Source organism: Ambystoma mexicanum, chromosome 13, assembly GCF_040938575.1.
Source record: "Ambystoma mexicanum isolate Mex_15411 chromosome 13, UKY_AmexF1_1, whole genome shotgun sequence".
Lineage (NCBI taxonomy): Eukaryota > Metazoa > Chordata > Amphibia > Caudata > Ambystomatidae > Ambystoma > Ambystoma mexicanum.
The window spans coordinates 138667676-138687156 of record NC_090938.1 but is presented as its reverse complement, the minus strand read 5'-3'; the positions used below and the strand labels follow the sequence as shown (position 1 = coordinate 138687156).

General features: G+C 46.3%; 1 protein-coding gene and 1 long non-coding RNA gene across 8 annotated transcripts in view; one reads left to right on the top strand and one right to left on the bottom strand.

Moving 5' to 3' along the window:
- The window catches only part of SCUBE3 (signal peptide, CUB domain and EGF like domain containing 3), a 785923-nt gene that overhangs the window by 715528 nt on the left and 50914 nt on the right, over positions 1 to 19481 (top strand). For all 7 annotated transcript variants that reach the window (XM_069633481.1, XM_069633476.1, XM_069633480.1 and 4 more), the window contains 2 exons: positions 12257 to 12424; positions 16738 to 16899. In XM_069633481.1, the coding sequence (XP_069489582.1) occupies positions 12257 to 12424; positions 16738 to 16899 (330 nt within the window). The remainder of the gene's footprint in view (positions 1 to 12256; positions 12425 to 16737; positions 16900 to 19481) is intronic.
- The window catches only part of LOC138520988 (uncharacterized), a 258021-nt gene that overhangs the window by 227732 nt on the left and 10808 nt on the right, over positions 1 to 19481 (bottom strand). The window lies entirely within an intron of this gene.

Here is a 19481-nt window from a genome sequence, read left to right as displayed (position 1 = left end):
TTTTCTTAGCAGCGTCTCTTTGAACAGTCTCTCGACATCTCCTTGATAAGTTCCTGTAATTCGTTCAGCACATACTTAGTTTTTGTTCCCTCTTTAGGGATAGGTTTTGACAGTTCTCCTTGATACACTTCCTTATACTCTGGGCTAAACGTGTATGTCTCTCTGAATCTTGTAACCCAGGCTTTCTTTGTTTGAGTATACCTTGTTCCCATGCAACGTTTCCCCTCTCCTGAAGTTTCTCACTCTGATTGTCTCTCCTCGTAGCTTGTTCATAGTATATTTTGAGTTCCCATTTGTAATTACTGGACTTTAGCTCTGGCTTTCTCCACTCTTCACTTCTTAAGCCATGGGTCACGTTCCCCTCTTCCCATGGCATTCGTGCCCATTCTCTAATTACTTTTATTTCTGGTTTACTCGCTATTCTCCTTATCGTGTATTCACACCTCCAGTTAAACTGTTTTATATTCAGTATCTCTTTTGTCTCACTGGGACAAGTTCTTCTATTTTCATAACAGTGCCCTGGCGGTCTTCCGCTTTTCCCGTTCTCCCCGTTACCTTTTACTGTGCAGGGGAACATGGTAGAGCTCGGCACTTGCTTAGGTCCTCTCCTTCTGCTTCGGATTTCGTGCTTCTCGGTGTCACCAGCTTCCCATTCCCGGCTTTCTCCCTGATTGCTGCTTAAAGGGAGTGCGGGTGTGGGGTGTGGGTAAAAGGGAGCTTCCCTCACTGCCCACTGTGATTGTTTTGGCACGGTTCACAAGGCGTACTGCCCACCACAATGTCCTCGTGGCCACACCACCACGGGCCTAGAATTCCCTTCTCCTGGCTCACAATGGGTTCTCTGTTCTCGCAAACGCTGGGCCTCCGTTGTTTCGGACTGGCGTCCTCTGCCTACTTGAAAGTCACAGGCTCCTCGGCTCTGTCTCTCAATGGCGTAAAGATGTCAGAGGATTTCCCCTCCTTACGGCACTCTCTCTTGGCCTCTGCTTCATCTCTCCAGGGTGCGCTGCTGTCAGGGGCTTCCCCTGCTTGCGATCCTCTCTTTCGAAGGGATTGTGTCCTCCGACATATTCCTCATCTTAGATATCTCCTTCCAGCTCTGCTGGCCTCGGAACATTTTTTCTCTAGAGGGCGCTGCGCGTCGACGTCCTCCGAGTCGATGTCCCTCGACAGCCGCCGTATCGACGTCAACGTCATCCTGCCTATAAAGGCCGCGCGCAGCGTCCGTTGCTCAGTTCCGTTTTTCCGCGCTTACTCAGTGCCTCGGAATAGCGTTGCTCAGTTCCTGTCAGATTAAACCTATTTACCTCGAGTTATTCGATCCGTACTCGATGGCTTCCTCGTCGGAACCGACAACTCCTCGATCCGGCTTCAAAAAATGCTGAGATTGTGGAAAAAAGATGTCACTGACTGACCCTCACAGAGTTTGTCTGTGGTGTTTGGGAGCTGAACACCATTGTTCGGAGTGTGAGGACTGTATGTCCATGACAGCTAAGGCCCTGAAGGAGCGTAGGGGGAAGCTGTAGAAAGGCAAGACTTTTAAAGCTTCTTCTTCGTCGACGAAGTCGAGACACTCGTCTCCTCGTCACCATTCGCGCTCCAGGTCTCGGAGTGGGTCCCATCACTCCTCGAGATCGAAGCACTCGAAGAGGAGACGTCGAAGATCCCCTTCTCCGTCTTCCTCTTCCTCTGTTTCACCAAAAAGAATCCCTTGCCCCACGAAACATAGTTCCCGGGCTGAATGGGAGGAATTCCGCAAAAATATGATGAGCGTCTTCGAGAAAGCGGCCTCGACCCCCTCGAAGACTGCCGAGAGCGATGCTATGGTCGAAAGACCCGAAGGTCAAAAACGCTGCGAGTCGCAGTACCCGACGAAGGAAACCTCTCGAGCGCGTCTCGAACCCTCGAGTAGGACTATGACCTCCAAACCTTCCTCGAAGGTTCCATCGACGCCGTCGACGAGGGTTCCGTCGATGCCGAGGTCGGTGTCTTCGATGCCGTTGTCGAAGGGACCTTCGACACACGGGTCTGTCGACTCTATGCCAGCTTCGACACCGGCGTCGACGCCAAGAAAAGTCACGGTCACGACACACCCAGTGACTATCCCCAGGTCCTCGATGACGATGGCTTCGAGATTGTCGAGTAGAATCCCAATTCTGTCGAGGTCATCGAGGCCTCCGCCTTTGTTTTCGACGCCACGCTCGAAGCCTTCGACGTCGGCGTCGACGACATCGACGTTTTCGAGGCCGATAATGACAAGTTCGGCACCCTCTGCCTTGGAAATGGGATTTACTCCCTTTATGAGTTCAGAACAATTGAGAACTATGTCCTCAATTTTGGAAGAGGGTGAATTGTCTGAACAGGAAGACACATTTGAGTTGCAGGGACCTGTAACCCCAATTAGAGAGGAATTTTCCTCTGAAGAACGCAGGTTAAAGGATCTTCAAGTGGGTTAGACACTTCCCCTGAGGTGGAGTTTGCTAGGCCAGACCCGGGGGAGCATGCTGAAACCCCCTATAGAGCCTTAATGGCCAGGATCACAGAGTTTATGGGGTGGTCTGCACCTTCACAATCTTTCCAACAAGATGACCTCACGGATATTCTTGATAAAGGCCCACAGGAGGATCCTGTGGTGCCTTTCCATAAAGCTCTTCAGAGGAAGATTATGACGAACTGGGAAACCCCAGATGTCGTCCCGGCAGTAAATAAAAAACTGTCTACAAAATACAGGGTATCCTCTACAGACCCGGATTTTTTGTCAAAACACCCATCCCCAGAAAGTCTGGTGGTAGAGGCAGCATCTTCTACCAATGTCAAGACGGCTTATCCTACCGTCCCACAGGACAGGGACGATAAAAAATATGATGCTATGGCAAAGAAAGTTTTTCGGCATGTAGCATGGCGTTAAAATCTGTGAATGCTACTTGCACCCTTGCTAGATTCAGCCATACACTTTGGGAGTGTGCTTCTACAGCGGCTGACTGAAAGGGAGGCGTTCCTGAATATCATACAGGACGGTAAAGACGCTATGTGCGAATCCCTCCAGACGGGCATTGATTCGGCTGACAGTATCAGCAGAGCAATGGCGGCAAGTACAACAACCAGGAGATTTGCTTGGTTGAGAAAGTCTGGTTTTGCCCCAGATGTGCAAGCCAGGCTCTTGAACATGCCATTCGATGGCTCTTCTTTGTTTGGGAAAAAGGCGGATGACAGTTTAGAAAAACTGCAAACTTCAAAAGCAGCAGCAAAATCCCTAGGCGCTGCAATCCGTCAGACAACTTTTCGTCCCACAGGAACCTCTGCGAGAGGCAAGTCCTTTCGCTTCTACTCCGCATTCGGAAGAGGTAGAGGACGACCGGCTCAAAGGGGACAAAGAAGAACTACCCGAGGTGGAGGGGCAGATATTCAAAGGCTGCAGCAACAGCAGGTGCCTCTTTACCATCGGCATCTGCATCAGCCGCCCCAAAACCACTCTGAGGACTTCCCTCACAGGACACCTGTAGGAGGCAGGTTGACTCAACATCTGGCGGAATGGCAGGCTATCACGTCAGATGCTTGAGCATTGGAAACAGTTGCCCAAGGTTACTGCCTGCCTCTCCTACGCATACCTCAGAGTCATCCACCGGGGATCAGCTCTCAGAAAGCTCCAGATCCGCTCCTCTTGCAGGAAATTTTGGACCTGCTAGAGAAAGGTGCCATAGAACCGGTACCTATAGCGGAGAGGAACAAGGGCTGGTACTCCCCTTACTTTCTCATTCCAAAGAAAGACGGAGGACTGAGACCCATCTTGGACTTGCGAGAATTGAACAAATTCCTCAGAAAAGACAAATTCAAGATGGTCACTCTTTCTCAGATCCTCCAGGCCCTTCAGTTCCAGGACTGGTTGGTATCTCTGGACCTTCAGGACGCTTATTTCCATGTGCCTATCCATCTCAAACACAGGAAATACCTGAGGTTCGCAATTGGCAACTCTCACTATCAATTTTGAGTGCTGCCATTTGGGCTGACCTCCGCCCCGAGGGTCTTTACCAAGTTAATGTCGGTAGTGGCGGCAAGTCTAAGGAGGGAAGGGATTCATGTCTACCCCTACCTGGACGATTGGTTGATCAGGGCTGTCACTTCGGAACAAGCTCAGATCCAACTAAATCACGTGTGCCACTCCCTTCACAGACTGGGCTTCTCCCTCAATTTAAAGAAGTCACAAATTATACCATCGCAGAGACTCCAGTTCAGAGGAGCGATCCTGGACACTTCCCTGGGAAAAGCCTTGCCACCAGAGGTGAGGGCTCAAGATATTCTACAGATGGTTACCAAGTTTCAAAATGCCCAACGTCTCCCAGCCTTCGACTTTTTGAGGTTGCTAGGCCTCATGGCATCCTGCATTTTTCTAGTGCCAGAGGCTCGCCTGAGAATGAGATCCCTCCAGTGGGCACTGAGGACTCAGTGGTCACAATTCTCAGGGAGAATGACAGATCTTCTTCAGGTTCCCGACAGGGTGGCTCGAGACCTTCAGTGGTGGGCCTGTCAGGAGAACATTCTGAAAGGAGAACATTTTTGGCAACCCTGGCCGGAGATAACAGTAGTCACGGATGCCTCACTCACGGGGTGGGGAGCCCACGTCAACGACTTGACCATCAGCGGTCGTTGGTCTCCATCGGAGTCCAGACTTTATATCAACCTATTAGAGCTGAGAGCCATCAGACTTGCGCTGAAGGCGTTCCTGCCAGCTGTACAAGGGAAAAACGTCCTGATAATGACGGACAACACAGTGGCTATGCATTACCTCAACAAAAGAGGAGGCGTAGGATCACTACCCCTGTGCAGAGAGGCGTTGCAGCTCTGGTTTTGGGCAATCCAAGAAGGAATCTCTCTATCGGTGGGAACTAGCTCAGGAAGTCCTTCAAGAGATCTTCGCCCTTTGGGGAACCCCTCAGGTGGATCTGTTCGCCACCAGCGTCAACAGGAAATGCGATCTGTTCTGCTCAAGGGAATTTCCCCCGAGAGGAGCTCTGGGAGACGCGTTCATAGTGGACTGGGAGCTTCCGCTTCTGTACGCGTTCCCACCGGTCCCTGTCATTCCTCAAATGATCAGGAGGTTGAGAAGATTCCAGAGAACCATGATCCTAATTGCCCCGGATTGGGCCAGGAGAACGTGGTACCCGGACCTTCTAGACTTGTCCATCTGCCCTCCAATTCGACTTCCACTCAGAGAGAACCTACTCTCACAGAAGGGAGGTCAGGTTCACTATCCAGACATCAAAACCCTCAACCTTCACGCTTGGCTTCTGAAAGGTTGAGGAAAAAGGATTGGGACTCCCTGATGATGTTATGGAGGTGTTGCTTTCGGCAAGGAGGCCAGCAACAAAGTCTTTATACCGCTGCCGTTGGAACAGATTTTGCAGCTGGTGTAGAGAACAGAATATCGACCCTTTTTCATGTGGTACACCAATGGTTTTGTCCTTCCTTCTATATTTGGCGAATTCAGGCCTTCAAGTTGGCACCATTAAGGGCTATCTCGCAGCGCTATCCATCTTTAAGCGCACTGCGGAAGAACTATCCTATTTCAAATTACCCTTGGTAATACAGTTTCTAAAGGGGTTAACCAATGTTTATCCCCCAAGACCATTCCAAGTTCCCCTATGGGATTTAAACTTAGTATTAAATTTCCTGATGGGCACACCTTTCGAACCACTCCATTCTTGTTCGTTAAGATTCCTTACCCTTAAAACTGTTTTATTAATAGCACTTACATCTGCTAGAAGGGTGAGCGAATTACAAGCTCTTTCTTGTAAACCCCCTCACACAATATTTCACAAAGACAAAGTTGTCCTGCAAGTGAAGCCTAATTTCCTCCCAAAGGTAGTTTCTGAATTACATATCACTCAGAAGATTACCCTACCATCTTTCTATCCTCCTCCTCACCCGGGGAAAGAGGAAGAGAGGTTACACAGGCTAGACCCTAGAAGGGCTTTAAGTTTTTACATCAGTAGACTAGCCAGGATAAGACAGGCAGACCAGCTGTTTGTAGGTTACGCAGGTCACAAGCTGGGGTTACCAATAACTAAGCAGACCATTTCCAGATGGATCATTCTAGCCATTCTGGAATGTTATAAACTGGCAGGGAAAGAGCCCCCTCAAAACCTTAGGGCTCATTCGACCAGAGGTATTGCAGCTTCATCGGCCCTCAAAAGAGGCATGCCGGTTAAAGACATCTGTGCGGCCGCTACATGGTCGTCTGTCCATACCTTTACACGTTTTTACAATTTGGATTCCTCCTCCAGTCAAGAGACTAAGTTTGGAAGGGCTGTACTGCATTCTATTCATCAATAGAAGACAGCGTGAAGTCAGTACTCCCTCCTCCAATAATAGAATACTGCTATAGGAGCCTATCTAAGATGAGGAATACGTCGGCGGACACAATCCCTTCGAAGAACAAGTTACTTCTTACCTTGTAACGTTCTTTCGACGGGATGTTCCTCCGACGTATTCCTCATCGGCCCTCCCATCCATCCCCGCAGTTCTACTTCCCGTGTTGTTGCAGCTTACGCTCCTTCAGGGTGATTAGTCTACTCCAGAAAGTATTATTGTGGGCTACAAAACGGAACTGAGCAACGGACGCTGCGCGCGGTCTTTATATGCAGGATGACGTCGACGTCGATACAGCGGCTGTCGAGGGACATCGACTCGGAGGACGTCGACGCGCAGCGCCCTCTAGAGAAAAAATTTTCCGAGGCCAGCAGAGCTGGAAGGAGATATCTAAGATGAGGAATACATCGGAGGAACATCCCGTCGAAAGAACGTTACAAGGTAAGAAGTAACTTGTTCTTCTGTCGTCACCCTACTCATTCCAGTTAGATCTACATCTCTCCTTAAAGTGACAGGATCCTTTCTTTTTCAAAAATAGTTTGTTTCAGCATTGTCTTCTGCCAAACACCCAGATGTCAGAGTATTCTTCATAGCAGGTAGTCCCATATACGCAGCTATGGTGGAGGGTTTAGGGAGTGCCTCACAGGAACGGGAGATCTTTTGGTTCCCTCTTGCACAACTTTGCCATCAAATCGGGTCTCTAAAATGAGTGCATTGTATGGCAGAGCTTCCTCATAATTCTTTTTGGGTTGACATTGTCTTCTGTGCTGCGGAACTCATTCCCATTATCGACATGAAGATGGTAGAGACCGCCTGCCTAAACAGGTACTTGCAGTCTGAAGGGTTCTTGCAGCTTTCAATCACAGGGTTGCATCCATTCAAACCTTTGGCAACCACCTAGTTATTGAGGGCTGCCATATTACACTGTCACAGGCTTCATTCCATGCCCGACATAGGTTCAGAATTAAACTCAGACACCATTCACAAAAAAATCATGTCTGGTTCGACAACTGTACAGGTTTTGACCATGAGCATATATGACTACACCCATATCCCACTCATTTTTTATACTTAATAATGTCTGGCAGTTAGAATTGGTTATGGATTTTTACAGGTTGCTTCTGTAAGTACACACGTGCAGTCCTATCTCACTACACTTCACAAGGGCTGACACCAACCAGTGGAGGTCTTCCAGCCAGCTGTGCAAGAAGACACATAGGCAAAATGGGTGTCTTGTGGGAACCGTAATACTAAGGCCTAGTGTCACTCAGGGCCACAATCACGATTCATATTCCACATAAGACCTTAGACGATGGATCTTCTGGGAAATAGGTTGGTAAACAATTAAGGAAACATTTAAAAAGTCAGAAGCCTCATGCCAGTGTCCCAGTTCAAGAATGTCGACCTCACACGCGGGCTTCGCTCCATGCCTTTCACAACCATTGCTTGCCTGAAATTCTCTCTAGCACAGATGCCCCCTTTTTGGCCCATAGGTCCTGCATAGTTGTTTGCTTGAATCTTACTGAAATATGTTGTCACCTCCTCAATATTTCTATTCTGTGTGATATGTCCAAACAGGTTTGGAAGGAGGGAGATTACAGGACAAAAGAGTAGATAGTAATTACCGTCATGGTAATTCAGGTACTCTTAGTCGGTAGCTCTCCCTCCTTTCTTCACAGCCCCACCTCCCCCTGTCATCTTGTGCACTTGCCAATGTCACCATGTTAGAATATATATATTTCTGGAGCTTGTGAATCTGCGTAGATGCACATGCTTTGCATAGTCTGCAATCTGGTGCTTGGCTCAGAGTATAACATTTGTTTTTTCAAAGTCGAAAAAAGGGGTGTTGACAGCGGCGTTGCTGTCACACTATCCCTATCCTACATAGACAGGTAACCGTGATCCCTCATGTGTTCACTTGCTCAGATTGTTTTTTGTCTGCCATCAGTTGGCTGCAAAGCTTGTTGCAGAGAGGAAACCTTTCGACGCCATCGCACATGCATATATTTATAGAAATTGATAGATGTGGACCCCTGACTCATGAAGGGATGCCCCTGTACAGGGAGTTCTCATTTCTAAAGCTGTGACCTTGCAATAGAAAGAGCAGTATTCCAACATGTCTGCTCTTGGAAGAGTAGGGTGCCTAAAAAGTTGTGAAGGAGGGTGAACTACAAACAGAGGGTTCCTGAACCACCGTTAAGGAAGTATTTCACGCTTTACCACTTTCCTTCAAAGCAGTTGTGTGCGAAGGTGTATATGCTATATATAGTGTGTCAACTGATTGGTTGCTAAACCCCTAGTTTGAAGTTCTACATTAGCAAGTTCAACAGACTGTTAAGGTGCATGTGTGTGTGTATGTGTGTCTGGAGGATAAAGCCAATCTTCTCCATCGGTGGATCCCAATTAACAATCATAAACATATGAATGAATGGCTCCCATGCATGTGTGGGATCCTGGAACACTAAATATGAATATTGTGGACACGCCACACGGGACCTGTGCGCAGGTTATCACTGTTAAACTTTAAAAAGAAAAAGATAGTTTTTTTTCCTCAAGTAGTGGTGTGAGCAGCAGTCCAATCCTGGTCAACCTGGCCACACAGGTGGATATTATAGAAACAGTTAGTGGAATGTGGATGGAATTGCGCTAAACACCATTTGACTATATGACAACAATTAGAGTACAGTATTTTAATGGAATGAAGAACAGCCGACACGTGTTTCGACACTTGCGTCGTGGAAATTACCAGTAAATACAAGAGGCCACACTGGGCTTTAAAGGGTGAATACCCGTTCAGAAATATATATCCTTATCCAGTATCAAAAGCCTAATGGCTAGCACGCATATATCGCTCAGCGATATGTGCGTATAGTCTAATGGTGTTTAGCGCAATTCCATCCACATTCCACTAACAGATCCTGGAACACGTTTTAAAAAGAGGGAAGATCATTTTTAACTAAAGCCAAATGTGAAGATGAGCCAATCATTTTCCAGAAACATTTCTCATTTAATAAAAATGGAACCCCAGAAAATTAAAAGGGCAAAAAAATGTATGCAGCATCACATTTGGCTGCTCGTATAGACTGCATAAAAAAATTAAAATGCAAGAAATGTGATTAATCTCCCTTAAGCACACTGGGTAACAATGCTCCTTTAAGAAAGCAAATCTGCCAGTGATCCCTCTAACGCGCAGCACTCTCAGATTTATTTATTTAATGTATTCATTTAATTGTTTTTTTATAACGTGCCTAATAGCGTACCTGAGTTCGTTTTCTAAGTGAGGATCCGGGATACAAACCTCTGTTGTTCTGCGTGGTTTTGCGCTTTGCCCCTGTGCTATCCTCCGTTCACGATAGCCTGAGGGTGTTTCTTTCCAATCACGTGAGAGGATTTTTAAACATTGCAAGGTTCTTTAGTACCTATTTTCATTAGAATTTAACCTTTTGTTCCTCACTATTTTGACACCTTGGTACAGGTTGGGTGTTTTTTGTAACATAACTCATATTTTCTATCATAAAACAGGACTATTTGCTAGTGATCTTGCATCTTGTAAGAAGCAAGATATTGATCACTACCATTTTGGTGCCAAGGGGGAACCATGCCATCAGACCCGGCCTCACAGACACTACAAGTGCCTATGTAGATGATAGATATCATATTATCCCAATGCCAAGTATCTGTTATAGCTAAAGTGCAGCAAATGAAGGCATGATTTATTTCCAACTCTTTAAATAAGAACAATATTGTATCGAAGATTCAGTGTCGGATCCAATAATAAAAGGGGAGACTATGTTGGACCTGAACAACATTTACAATGTACAGCATATGTGGGCAAAGTGCAGAGTGCCTGGGGTGGGTATGATGCTCCTCCAGAAGTGTACGTCCCTACTCTTCCGCTTGTCGGCCCTCATGATCATAGGACACTTTTTTCTGCCTTTAAGCAGAGGGATGTTCAGGAATATATAAATGATATAGGTTAGGGAATACCTATATCTTTTACTAAATCAGGTTTCATCCCTTTCTTTTTCTAGTTCATTACTGAAGCCTACTTTACTCTCAGCAAAACTAATTTTCAAGAAGCATAGAATCATCCACTTCTCTGGCTACAGGTTCTACATATGCTACCATTACGCTAGGACAAATTGGCCAATTACACCTTCTTCTGCAATCGATAAAATGACATACTGTATGTGGTGATATGAGCATATCTAATTCCGGCGATATTTAGGAGTTTATGTAATGACCTCAGCACTTTTATTCTAATAACAAAGTTGGCTTAAATCCTCTTCTCGCTCGCCTGGGTGTGCAGGCAGTCATGTGTGATGTGCCATTTGCTGCAGAGGCTTTGAATGTTATAAATCCCAAAGTGTATCCGGCCCGAGCTTTGGACTCTTCAACTCAGAGAAGGAACAAACTGATTCAACCCCTTTCACACACCAGAGAGAGAATCAGTCTATCATTTTAACAGTAATTTAGGATGAATTAGAATGGACCAATTCATAACGTCTTAGAAAGGTTGCATGGTGCCATCAGTTCTCACTGTGGATGTCCAAGGAGACAATTTCTGGTCCCTCGACCTTGAAAATGCCTGTTTGCGTATTGTTTTCTAAAGTGACATAGCAGTTTGTGAGATCCTATTTGTAGACGAGCACTGCCGGTTCAAGGCGCTTCACTTTGGCCTGCAGCAGTGCCTAAGAGTGTTCACAAAAGGTTTGGCAGTGGTGACAGCACATTGAGGAAGACCGGTCCTTCGTGTTAGAGGCAGCATCATATAGGCTGAGCAAAGAAAAAGGGGACCTGAGGTGTTCTGATGCTGAAAGAAGGATTTTAAAGTGTATTCATTCATGTGAGTGGTTATTACAGGAGTTTTGGAATCTTATAGGTGGCACAGAAGAGTGCTCTGAGAAGTTGTTTGGATATTAAAGGAAAGTATTTTAAAGGACAACTAGTTGTGCAACTGTTGTCCAGTGTAGTGGATTTTATATGGCAGTTGTCATTACTATCACAAATATGTAAAACCTTTTCCTCATGCATAAACCTATGCTCAAGCGCCATCGAGCGACTGTCCCACAAGCTAGCGGCTCGCAAACAGCTTATCAACCGACCAAAAGACGTTGCCCAAGCTGCAGCAATCGGACCACAGAAATGTTCATCTGCCCTTCATCATGATGATGATGACGATGCCGTTGTTGCAGAGCTACTGAAAGAGGCGATCTGCAGCCTCCAATTTAAAAAGGGGACTACAAACACTGCAGAAACACAAGACATGAATTAGTACTACCTGGATGAGCTGGCAGCAGGCACGGGTCCACTGACATGTTTTCTACACAGATCCTTTAGACCGAGCTTTGACATATTTCAGTGAGACACTGAAAAGGTATATGGGCTTGACCTCTAAATAAAAAAGAATGTTAGAGAACGCTCAATATGGAATAAATATATAAGTAAATGGATCATAAATTTGGGATTAGAAAATGGCAACGTGGATTAACTTCCGTGAACCGCACATAAGAATAGACAATGGGATAGCAACAGTAGGGATTTTAAAATGTCAGATGCTGTACAATGTAGTTCTCCATATCTTGGATGCTGGAGCATGAGATCAGCAAAATACATGAAACAAGAAGTCGAGGTTGGTGGCAGAAAGCTTGATAAAGGCTTGGATCAGGGAAAACAGCTCATCCCTTGTAGGGCAGGTTGCAAATGGAAATGAGGTGTCCTCTGGGCAGGAGAGCAGGTGGGAGGGAGTGGCAGACATTGAGGGTCCTTCATGTGAGAGTCAGTGAAAATGGATACATGTATGGGACAAAAACGGCTCATATAGGGTTCAGATTCCATCAATACAATCACCAGATAACTTGTAGTGCCAACCTTTTCTTCTGCTTTGCAGGTCATTGCCCTCCTGGTCAGTTCTCAGTGGATGGATTCAAGCCTTGTCTACCATGCCCTCGTGGCACATATCAGCCAGAAGCAGGACGTGCACTGTGCTTTCCATGCGGAGGGGGGCTGACCACTAAGCAAGAGGGAGCCTTCTCGTTCCAGGACTGTGACACAAAAGGTGCGAGCTAACAATATGTCTTGGTGGTGTGCATTCAGATTTGACTGCTCAAAGATACACAGGTCTTTCTGTGCAGCCTGAGGGTTCCTCTAAGCATCATACTTTCATTGCGTTGTTTTTGCATGTTACATGTGTCTATTTACACTCTGCTTTCATTATTCTTTGGTGTATTTTCTTGTGTTTACTCTGTCCGCAGTGCCTTTGTTCTGTGTCAGCACATTACTGTGCTGATCTCTTTCATAGGTTGTGTGTGCACGTGTATGCCTGTGTGTGTGAGAACCTATTTGCAGAATTGCCTGTGTCTATGCAGATAGTCTGTCGCTGGGGTTGGTGTATCTTGGAGCACTTGATTGTATTATGTCTGTGCAGACTGTGAAGCTGCTGCTTGCTGATGACCTAGCTTCTACTACATGATGCCTGGCAATAGGTCTGCGGCTACTGCGTCCTGATATACTCATCACTGATGCTTCATATTTAATGAGAGGCGGTTGTTATCTGCTTATATTCTAATGTTTCCTGTTTTCATGTGACTGTGAGGTTTGTGCCTGCTACCATTCCAGTCGATCATGCCTCCTATTTATATGTGACTATAAGGCTGTTGCTTCCTAATACTATGGTAGCAGGTTCTTCCTGGTTCAACATGACTGTGAGACTAGGGCCTGTAGATATCTTTTTTATCTGATGGCCCCTTTTTAATTATAACCAATTCTGTCTGTGCGGCTAGTGTCTGCTAATATCATTGTATTGTATTCGTTATTTATATAGCGCTCTTTCCCCATTTGTATGGCCTCAATGTACTTTGTGGTTGGAACACCCTTGGTGACCGCAGTCAATGTGTAGGAGGTTCTAAGAGTTTAGATTAAGAGATGCTTGTGTGCATATTCGCCGGCTTAGAACTTAGGTGGCTGGCTAGGCTCCAGTAAGCAGCCCAGAGGTCAGGCACATGGGTGGGGGATGTTGGTGGTTTAGGATAGATGCTATTGCTGAAGATTCGATGTGTGCACAGCTATACCCAATTTTATTTTCGTTGGTAGTCACTGTATGCTAGTGGCAGAGGTGTTGAGGTACGTCAGGGGTTTCAGTGTGGATGGCTATTTGCGCTGCTACACCGGAATGACATAGCCATAGCTGCATTCTATGGTGCATGGGTGGATGGCCATACCTGCGGCCTGTGTCCCCAGACGTGGTGTAAGGTATACTTAGCGTATGCTTTGATGTCGTTCGGCTGCAGCATTCTTTTTCTTCGTCCAATGTGGGCGAAATGGTCTTGTTATTCGGGGTATCTTTGGAGTGAAAGTCTGAGCAGCGGGGCGAGTCCCAAAGGGGGGAGGGTGTTGGGGGTGGGGAGGATGATAGGGGGAGAAGGAGGGCACTGTGAGGGCAAATGTTTGTTGTGGAGTGCCTTTGCGAAAGCTGCCGGCATCCGTGAGATATTTAGGGGTAAAAGTATTGTTTTTCTTCAGAGGAGTATGGTTTATTGCAGTGTGCCTCTGCGAATGCTGCCGGCTTCCCTGCAGTATTGATGGGTAGGAGTGTTGTCGTGCATGGGTGGCGATATTTTGTCATGGTGACCCGCTGCGAACGCTGCCAGTATCTGTGCTGTAATTGGTGGATAGGAATGCTGTTGTGTTTGGGTTCAGTGATATAGTTTCAGGTTTTGAGCACCTTTCTGAATTTCAGCTGATTTTCAATACTGCGAATGTGTAGGTATATGGAGTTCCAGATGATCGGTGCTTGGACAGAGAACGGGGATCCACCCAGCCTGGAGGAGTTGCGAAGTGGGACCACTAGGCAATGTGCTGTGCGAGATCTGAGACTCCTTGGGGGCTGGTAGTGCAGGATTTTCTCCTGAAGGAATTCGGGACCAGCGTTTTGGATCACCCGATGAGTGATTACCATGGCTTTAAAGGCAGTACGTCGACCAATCAGGAGCCAATGGAGGACTTCTAGTGTAGGGCTGATGTGTTCTCTGGGAGGTAGATTAATGAGCAGGCACGCGTCTGTGTTTTGGATTCTTTGCAGTTTCCTTAGTTGAAAGAATGGTGCGCCTAGGTAAAGGCAGTTTGCATAGTCTAAGCGGGACAGAATGATGGAGTTGATGGCAGAGAAGCAGTGAGGATAGGTGAGGTAAGGGAAAATACAAACAGGCTTTAGATACAGAAATGGTGAGTTGGGCGAGGGATGGGTACATGTCCAATGTAAATCTGAGGTTTTTTTTACCAAGTTTGTAGTTGCCGGTGCGGATCCTAGGGATTAAGGCCACCGAATCGGTTGGCGAAGGACCGCTGTTTTCCCGCAGATTAGGATTTCAGTTTTCCCAGGGTTGAGGAAGAGGTGGTTGGTCGTGATCCAGTGGTCAATATCCGAGAGGCATGATGACGGGTCCAGACTGTCAGAGCCTGGATACTTGGAGTTGTAGCAAGTAAGATTGTGGGAGCAGATGATTGCGTGCAGGGGTTGTAGGTAGAGGTTGAAGATTAGGGAAGATAGGATTGGTCCTTGTGGGACCCCTTTTCTTACTGGTCATGAGGTGGAGGTGAACGGGTGGAGGTGCATGATTTGGGAGCGATTTGAGATGAAAGAGGAGATCCATGAGAGGGGTGTGTTTTTGATTCCTAGTGTTAGTAGCCTGTCTAGTAGGATACTGTGATCGATGGTATCAAAGGCTGCAGAGAGGTCAAGGAGGATGATTACAGCACAGCCTTATGCATCAGCTGTTCTTTTTAGGTAATCCCAGATGGAAACTAGGGAGAATTCTGTTCCTTTGAGCGGCCTGAAGCCCAATTGTCCAGGATCTAGGAGGTTGTTGGCTTCAGTGAATAGACCAAGCTGCTTGTATGCTGTGTGGGCCATGAGTTTGGCCATGAAGCGTGTGTTGGAGATTGGCCGGTAGTGTCGGTTTTTTGAGGACGGGTTTTTGATGTAGGAGGTTTTTAGGGCTTCCAGGAAGGATCCTGATGTGAGTGAGTGGTTGAGGATTGAGCGTGCGATACTACCTGCAGAGGTTGAGGCTAGGATGTTTTTGAGGAGTGTGGGCGGGTAGGGGTCCTCAGGGGAGCCTGAAGGGCGACTTTCTGCTATGAGTGAGTGGAGCTCCTGGTGTGAAATGGGAAAGCGTTGAAGGTTTGTATCGAGGTTTTTTTTTGGACAAAGGTCAACCTGTGGGCGGGTAGGGATGCGGGGGCATGTGTTCCAATTTAGAGATGATGGCGGACTGTCTGTCAATAGCGACATTGTTGAAGTGTTATGATAAGGTGTCACCAAGGGCTTGGGTGATGGGTGGAGGATGGCTCGAGCAGGCCGGGGACTTGAATTTGGATATGATTCTATGCAGTTCCTTGCTTGGGTTTCGAGCATTTAGGATTCTGTTCCCATAGAATGTTTTCTTGGTTTTTCTGATTTCCAGTCTATGTGCTCTGGATGTTCTTGCTAGGGTGGTTTTGTTCTGGGCGGTAGGGTTGGTTCTCCAGGTCTGTTCCAAACGGTGCTTGAGGCTTTTTAGTGATTTGAGTTGGCGGTGAACCACCTGGGTGTGTGGGTCCTGATCTCTGAGAGGTCCGTTTTGTTGGAGTGAGAGGGGGAAGGGGGTTTGAAAGCCAGAAGTCAAAGATTCTGATTGCTAGAAGTCCTTTCTGGAGGCAAAGTGTAGAGACAGAGTTGAGGAGGGAGTTTGCTAGATCTGGGGTGATTACGACTTTATTCCATAGTGGAATGAGAGGAGAGGGGAAGTGGTTGGTGGTGGTCGTGCGTGGCCTTGTCTCAGTGGTATGGAGAAGTAAATTGCTGAGTGATCAGTCCATGATAGGGGTGCTAGGTAGATATGTTTGTAGCGCTGAAAATCACATTGAAGGTGGAACCTCCCTTGTGGGTGGGTGTGGAGATGTATTGTGTCAGGTTGAGAGATTCTAGATTGTCTGTGAGTGATCAGGTCATAGGGTTTGAGGGTGAGTCGAACTAGCTCTCTGATGCTGTGTACCTAGTATCAGCTTACATTCTAGTCAGTTAATGCTTTAATTTTCTACTGTGAAGTTTGTGTGTGCTGGTTGTATGATTGGAATGCCTCCTGTTTAAATGAGAGCTGGGGGTTGTTTTGGCTTACGGGTTTAGATGCCTCCCATTTCGGTGTGACTGTGAGTCTGCTGCATGCTAATGTTGTGAATCATCCACTGTCAGTTTTTATTTTGTGGATCTATGCTGATCTCTGGGGTTTCCTATTGTCTGTGGATAATCTAGCCCATGGTACTTGACTCTGTATGAACTAGGAGGCTGACATCCAAATGTCTCATGCATTCCTTGTCTTTACCCCCTTACAGTTCAATGCTCTCCTGGTCATTACTACAACACCAGTGTTCATCGCTGCATCCGATGTGCCGTTGGGACGTACCAGCCAGATTTCCGTCAAAATTATTGCATTTCCTGCCCGGGGAACACCACGACCGACTTTGATGGCTCTACATCTGTCTCACAGTGTAAAAGTATGATGTTCAGATCTTGAGGGACACGCATGACTCATGCATACATAGCACAACACACGTTCTCACCTGTGCACTGTGACCTGCCTGTGAACACCCGATATCTGTGTCTGATCGCCAGCTGCGTCCACATTGCCTGCGCCCTCATGCGCCCTCATGCAATGTCGCCTTACCTGCCTACTCTCCCGCCTTTGTCCCCAGCTCTCGATATCTGTACTTCGGTTCTGTCTCGTTTCCCTATGGCCTTGTCGTGGCGTACCCCGCACTGCTTTTCTCGGCACTTCATCTTCTGATTCTATGCCTTTTCCATCTCTTCCCCCTTCCTACTGTATTTCTGTTATTTATTCCCCTATGCCCTAATTCTTCTAGACCTGCCTCCTATTTCAAACTGTCCACACGTGTCCGCATTTCTCTCACTCTGCTCATTTTGCAACCACTGGTAGCCCCTGCCTACCTTTCCTCCATTCACCTGGCTTTGCCACATTTCCCCCACACCATCTCATGTCCCATAGACTTGCCTGTAGTGACTTAAAACTTCCACCTCAATGATTGCAATTAAGTTCAGAGCTTTCAGCGAAAGATTACAAAACCTGGCTGGGGCCTGGAAGGCCGCATAGGGAACAGGTTCTGTGTTTAAATACAATTCAGGAGAACCTCTTTAACGTAAGAGTTTTGTACCCTGTTGGGTGGTATGCCCCAACCCCCACAACAGACATTGGGAGATGAAGGGGTGTGGAGGGTTTGACAGAAGAGGGATAAGGGGGGCTTCCCTAGTAATAAATATGACAGGAAGATGCAGTGACATGTCCCATTTGCTGAGATGCCATAGATCCCTTCTGTGCCCTGGGTGAAGTCAGCAGAGTCTTGCAAGTGAAAAATAAAGTATTTACTGGGCTTTATAAAGCATGAAACAACGGAGTGTTGTACAACAAAGGATACAATAATATAAGTACAATTCTAAGGCTAGCACATTAAGGGTACAGTTGGAACCATGTGCAGAGAAATGGCATGTGACTGATGAATTTCTCCCTCCTGATTGTGTGCAGCAACTTAATTTGTTCTTTCATGTGCGGAGAGTTGTTAAGTACCTCAGTGTGCATCGCCACTACCCTTATGTGCCTTCTACTGTCACATAGTGCAGCATAAACTGTGTATAGAAAACATCAGCAGAAATGCGAGTGTAAAGTATTAAAAAGTTAGCCGTTTTCAAGCATAAGAGAAGCACATACAAGATAAACATACGGGGCGTGGGAAGTCGAAATGGGGTTGAAAGATGCAACCAGTTATTTTGCAGCTAGGGAATGAATGATGAAATCGTGCTAAGTTAAAGACTGGGCCTTTGGGGCCAGGTGCATGCCAGAGAGAGGATCCACGCTTGGCATGGCCATGAACACTGGTCCTTTCCACATATGGTATCGAGGAAAGGGATTATGTGCCATGAGTACAACAGTCACTCAGGGCTAACATGCCCTCTATCCAGTACGACATACGTTAGATCTCTTTTAGCCTGGACATTGACAGAGTGGTGTGCCTTCCTATTCTTGTGCACAGGTTGATGGACATGTTAGTATGCATGCCCAATATATGACCATTGACACAGTGGATTGGTCATCTCCTGATAAGTTGCTATGCCACCAATACCCACACATTTGTAGATCGGGATTGAGTACTTTCTGCGTCCCTTCATAGTGTGGAGTCTAGTTGTTGCACTTGCTTATCTAGGATGCTGTGGTGGAATCAATAATACTGAAATGTTTGAACATCATTTTCTTCAAAGGGTTCACTTGCATCGTGTTAGGACAGATTCTATCAACCCTATGTTCAAGGTTGAGAGGCAATGACTCAAAGCTATGCAGTAGGGTTTACCTTAAGCCTAGGGTCTGCAACCTGCAGATCTTCAGGTGTTTTGGATTACAACTCCCATGATCTTTAACCTTGACAATGCTGGTGGAGCTGGTGGGACTTGTAGTTCAAAACATCTGGTAGCCAAATGTTGCAGACTCCTGCTTTACGCTTTCCCTGGCTCACGTAGTGTTAAGAGGAATTTGCAAAATTACCCATGTGGTAGATTTTAGGAGGGCATCCTATTATGATGAACAGGGAGACACTGAGATTTAATCCAACCCCCATCAAGGTAAGGTAGCGGAGCGGCAAGCCTTACTCTCCGGAGGGCTGTGAGAGTGGTCTAGGGCTACAATGAGTCCACATAGAACAACACCAGTAATTCCCATTAGAAAGGTGAGTATACACACTAAGAAAGTAAACTTCTGGTCAAATATAATCACACACTCACTATAAAACATATATATATATATATATATATATATATATATATATATATATATATATACATTCATCATTAGAAGAATGAAAGCATATTCTTCAGTGACCAGTGAAACACAGGTAAGTGCTTAAGAATAACCACAGAATAGTTCCCGCTAACAATGTGTCCAATGCAACAATGGTTTGGGGCCTTTTAAGTCATCAATTCCAAAGTTTATACTTCACTGGTAAATTTATTAAGAGATTGACAATACCAGTGGTTATGATTAAAAAGAGTTAAAAGTTAAGTAAAGTTCAGGTAA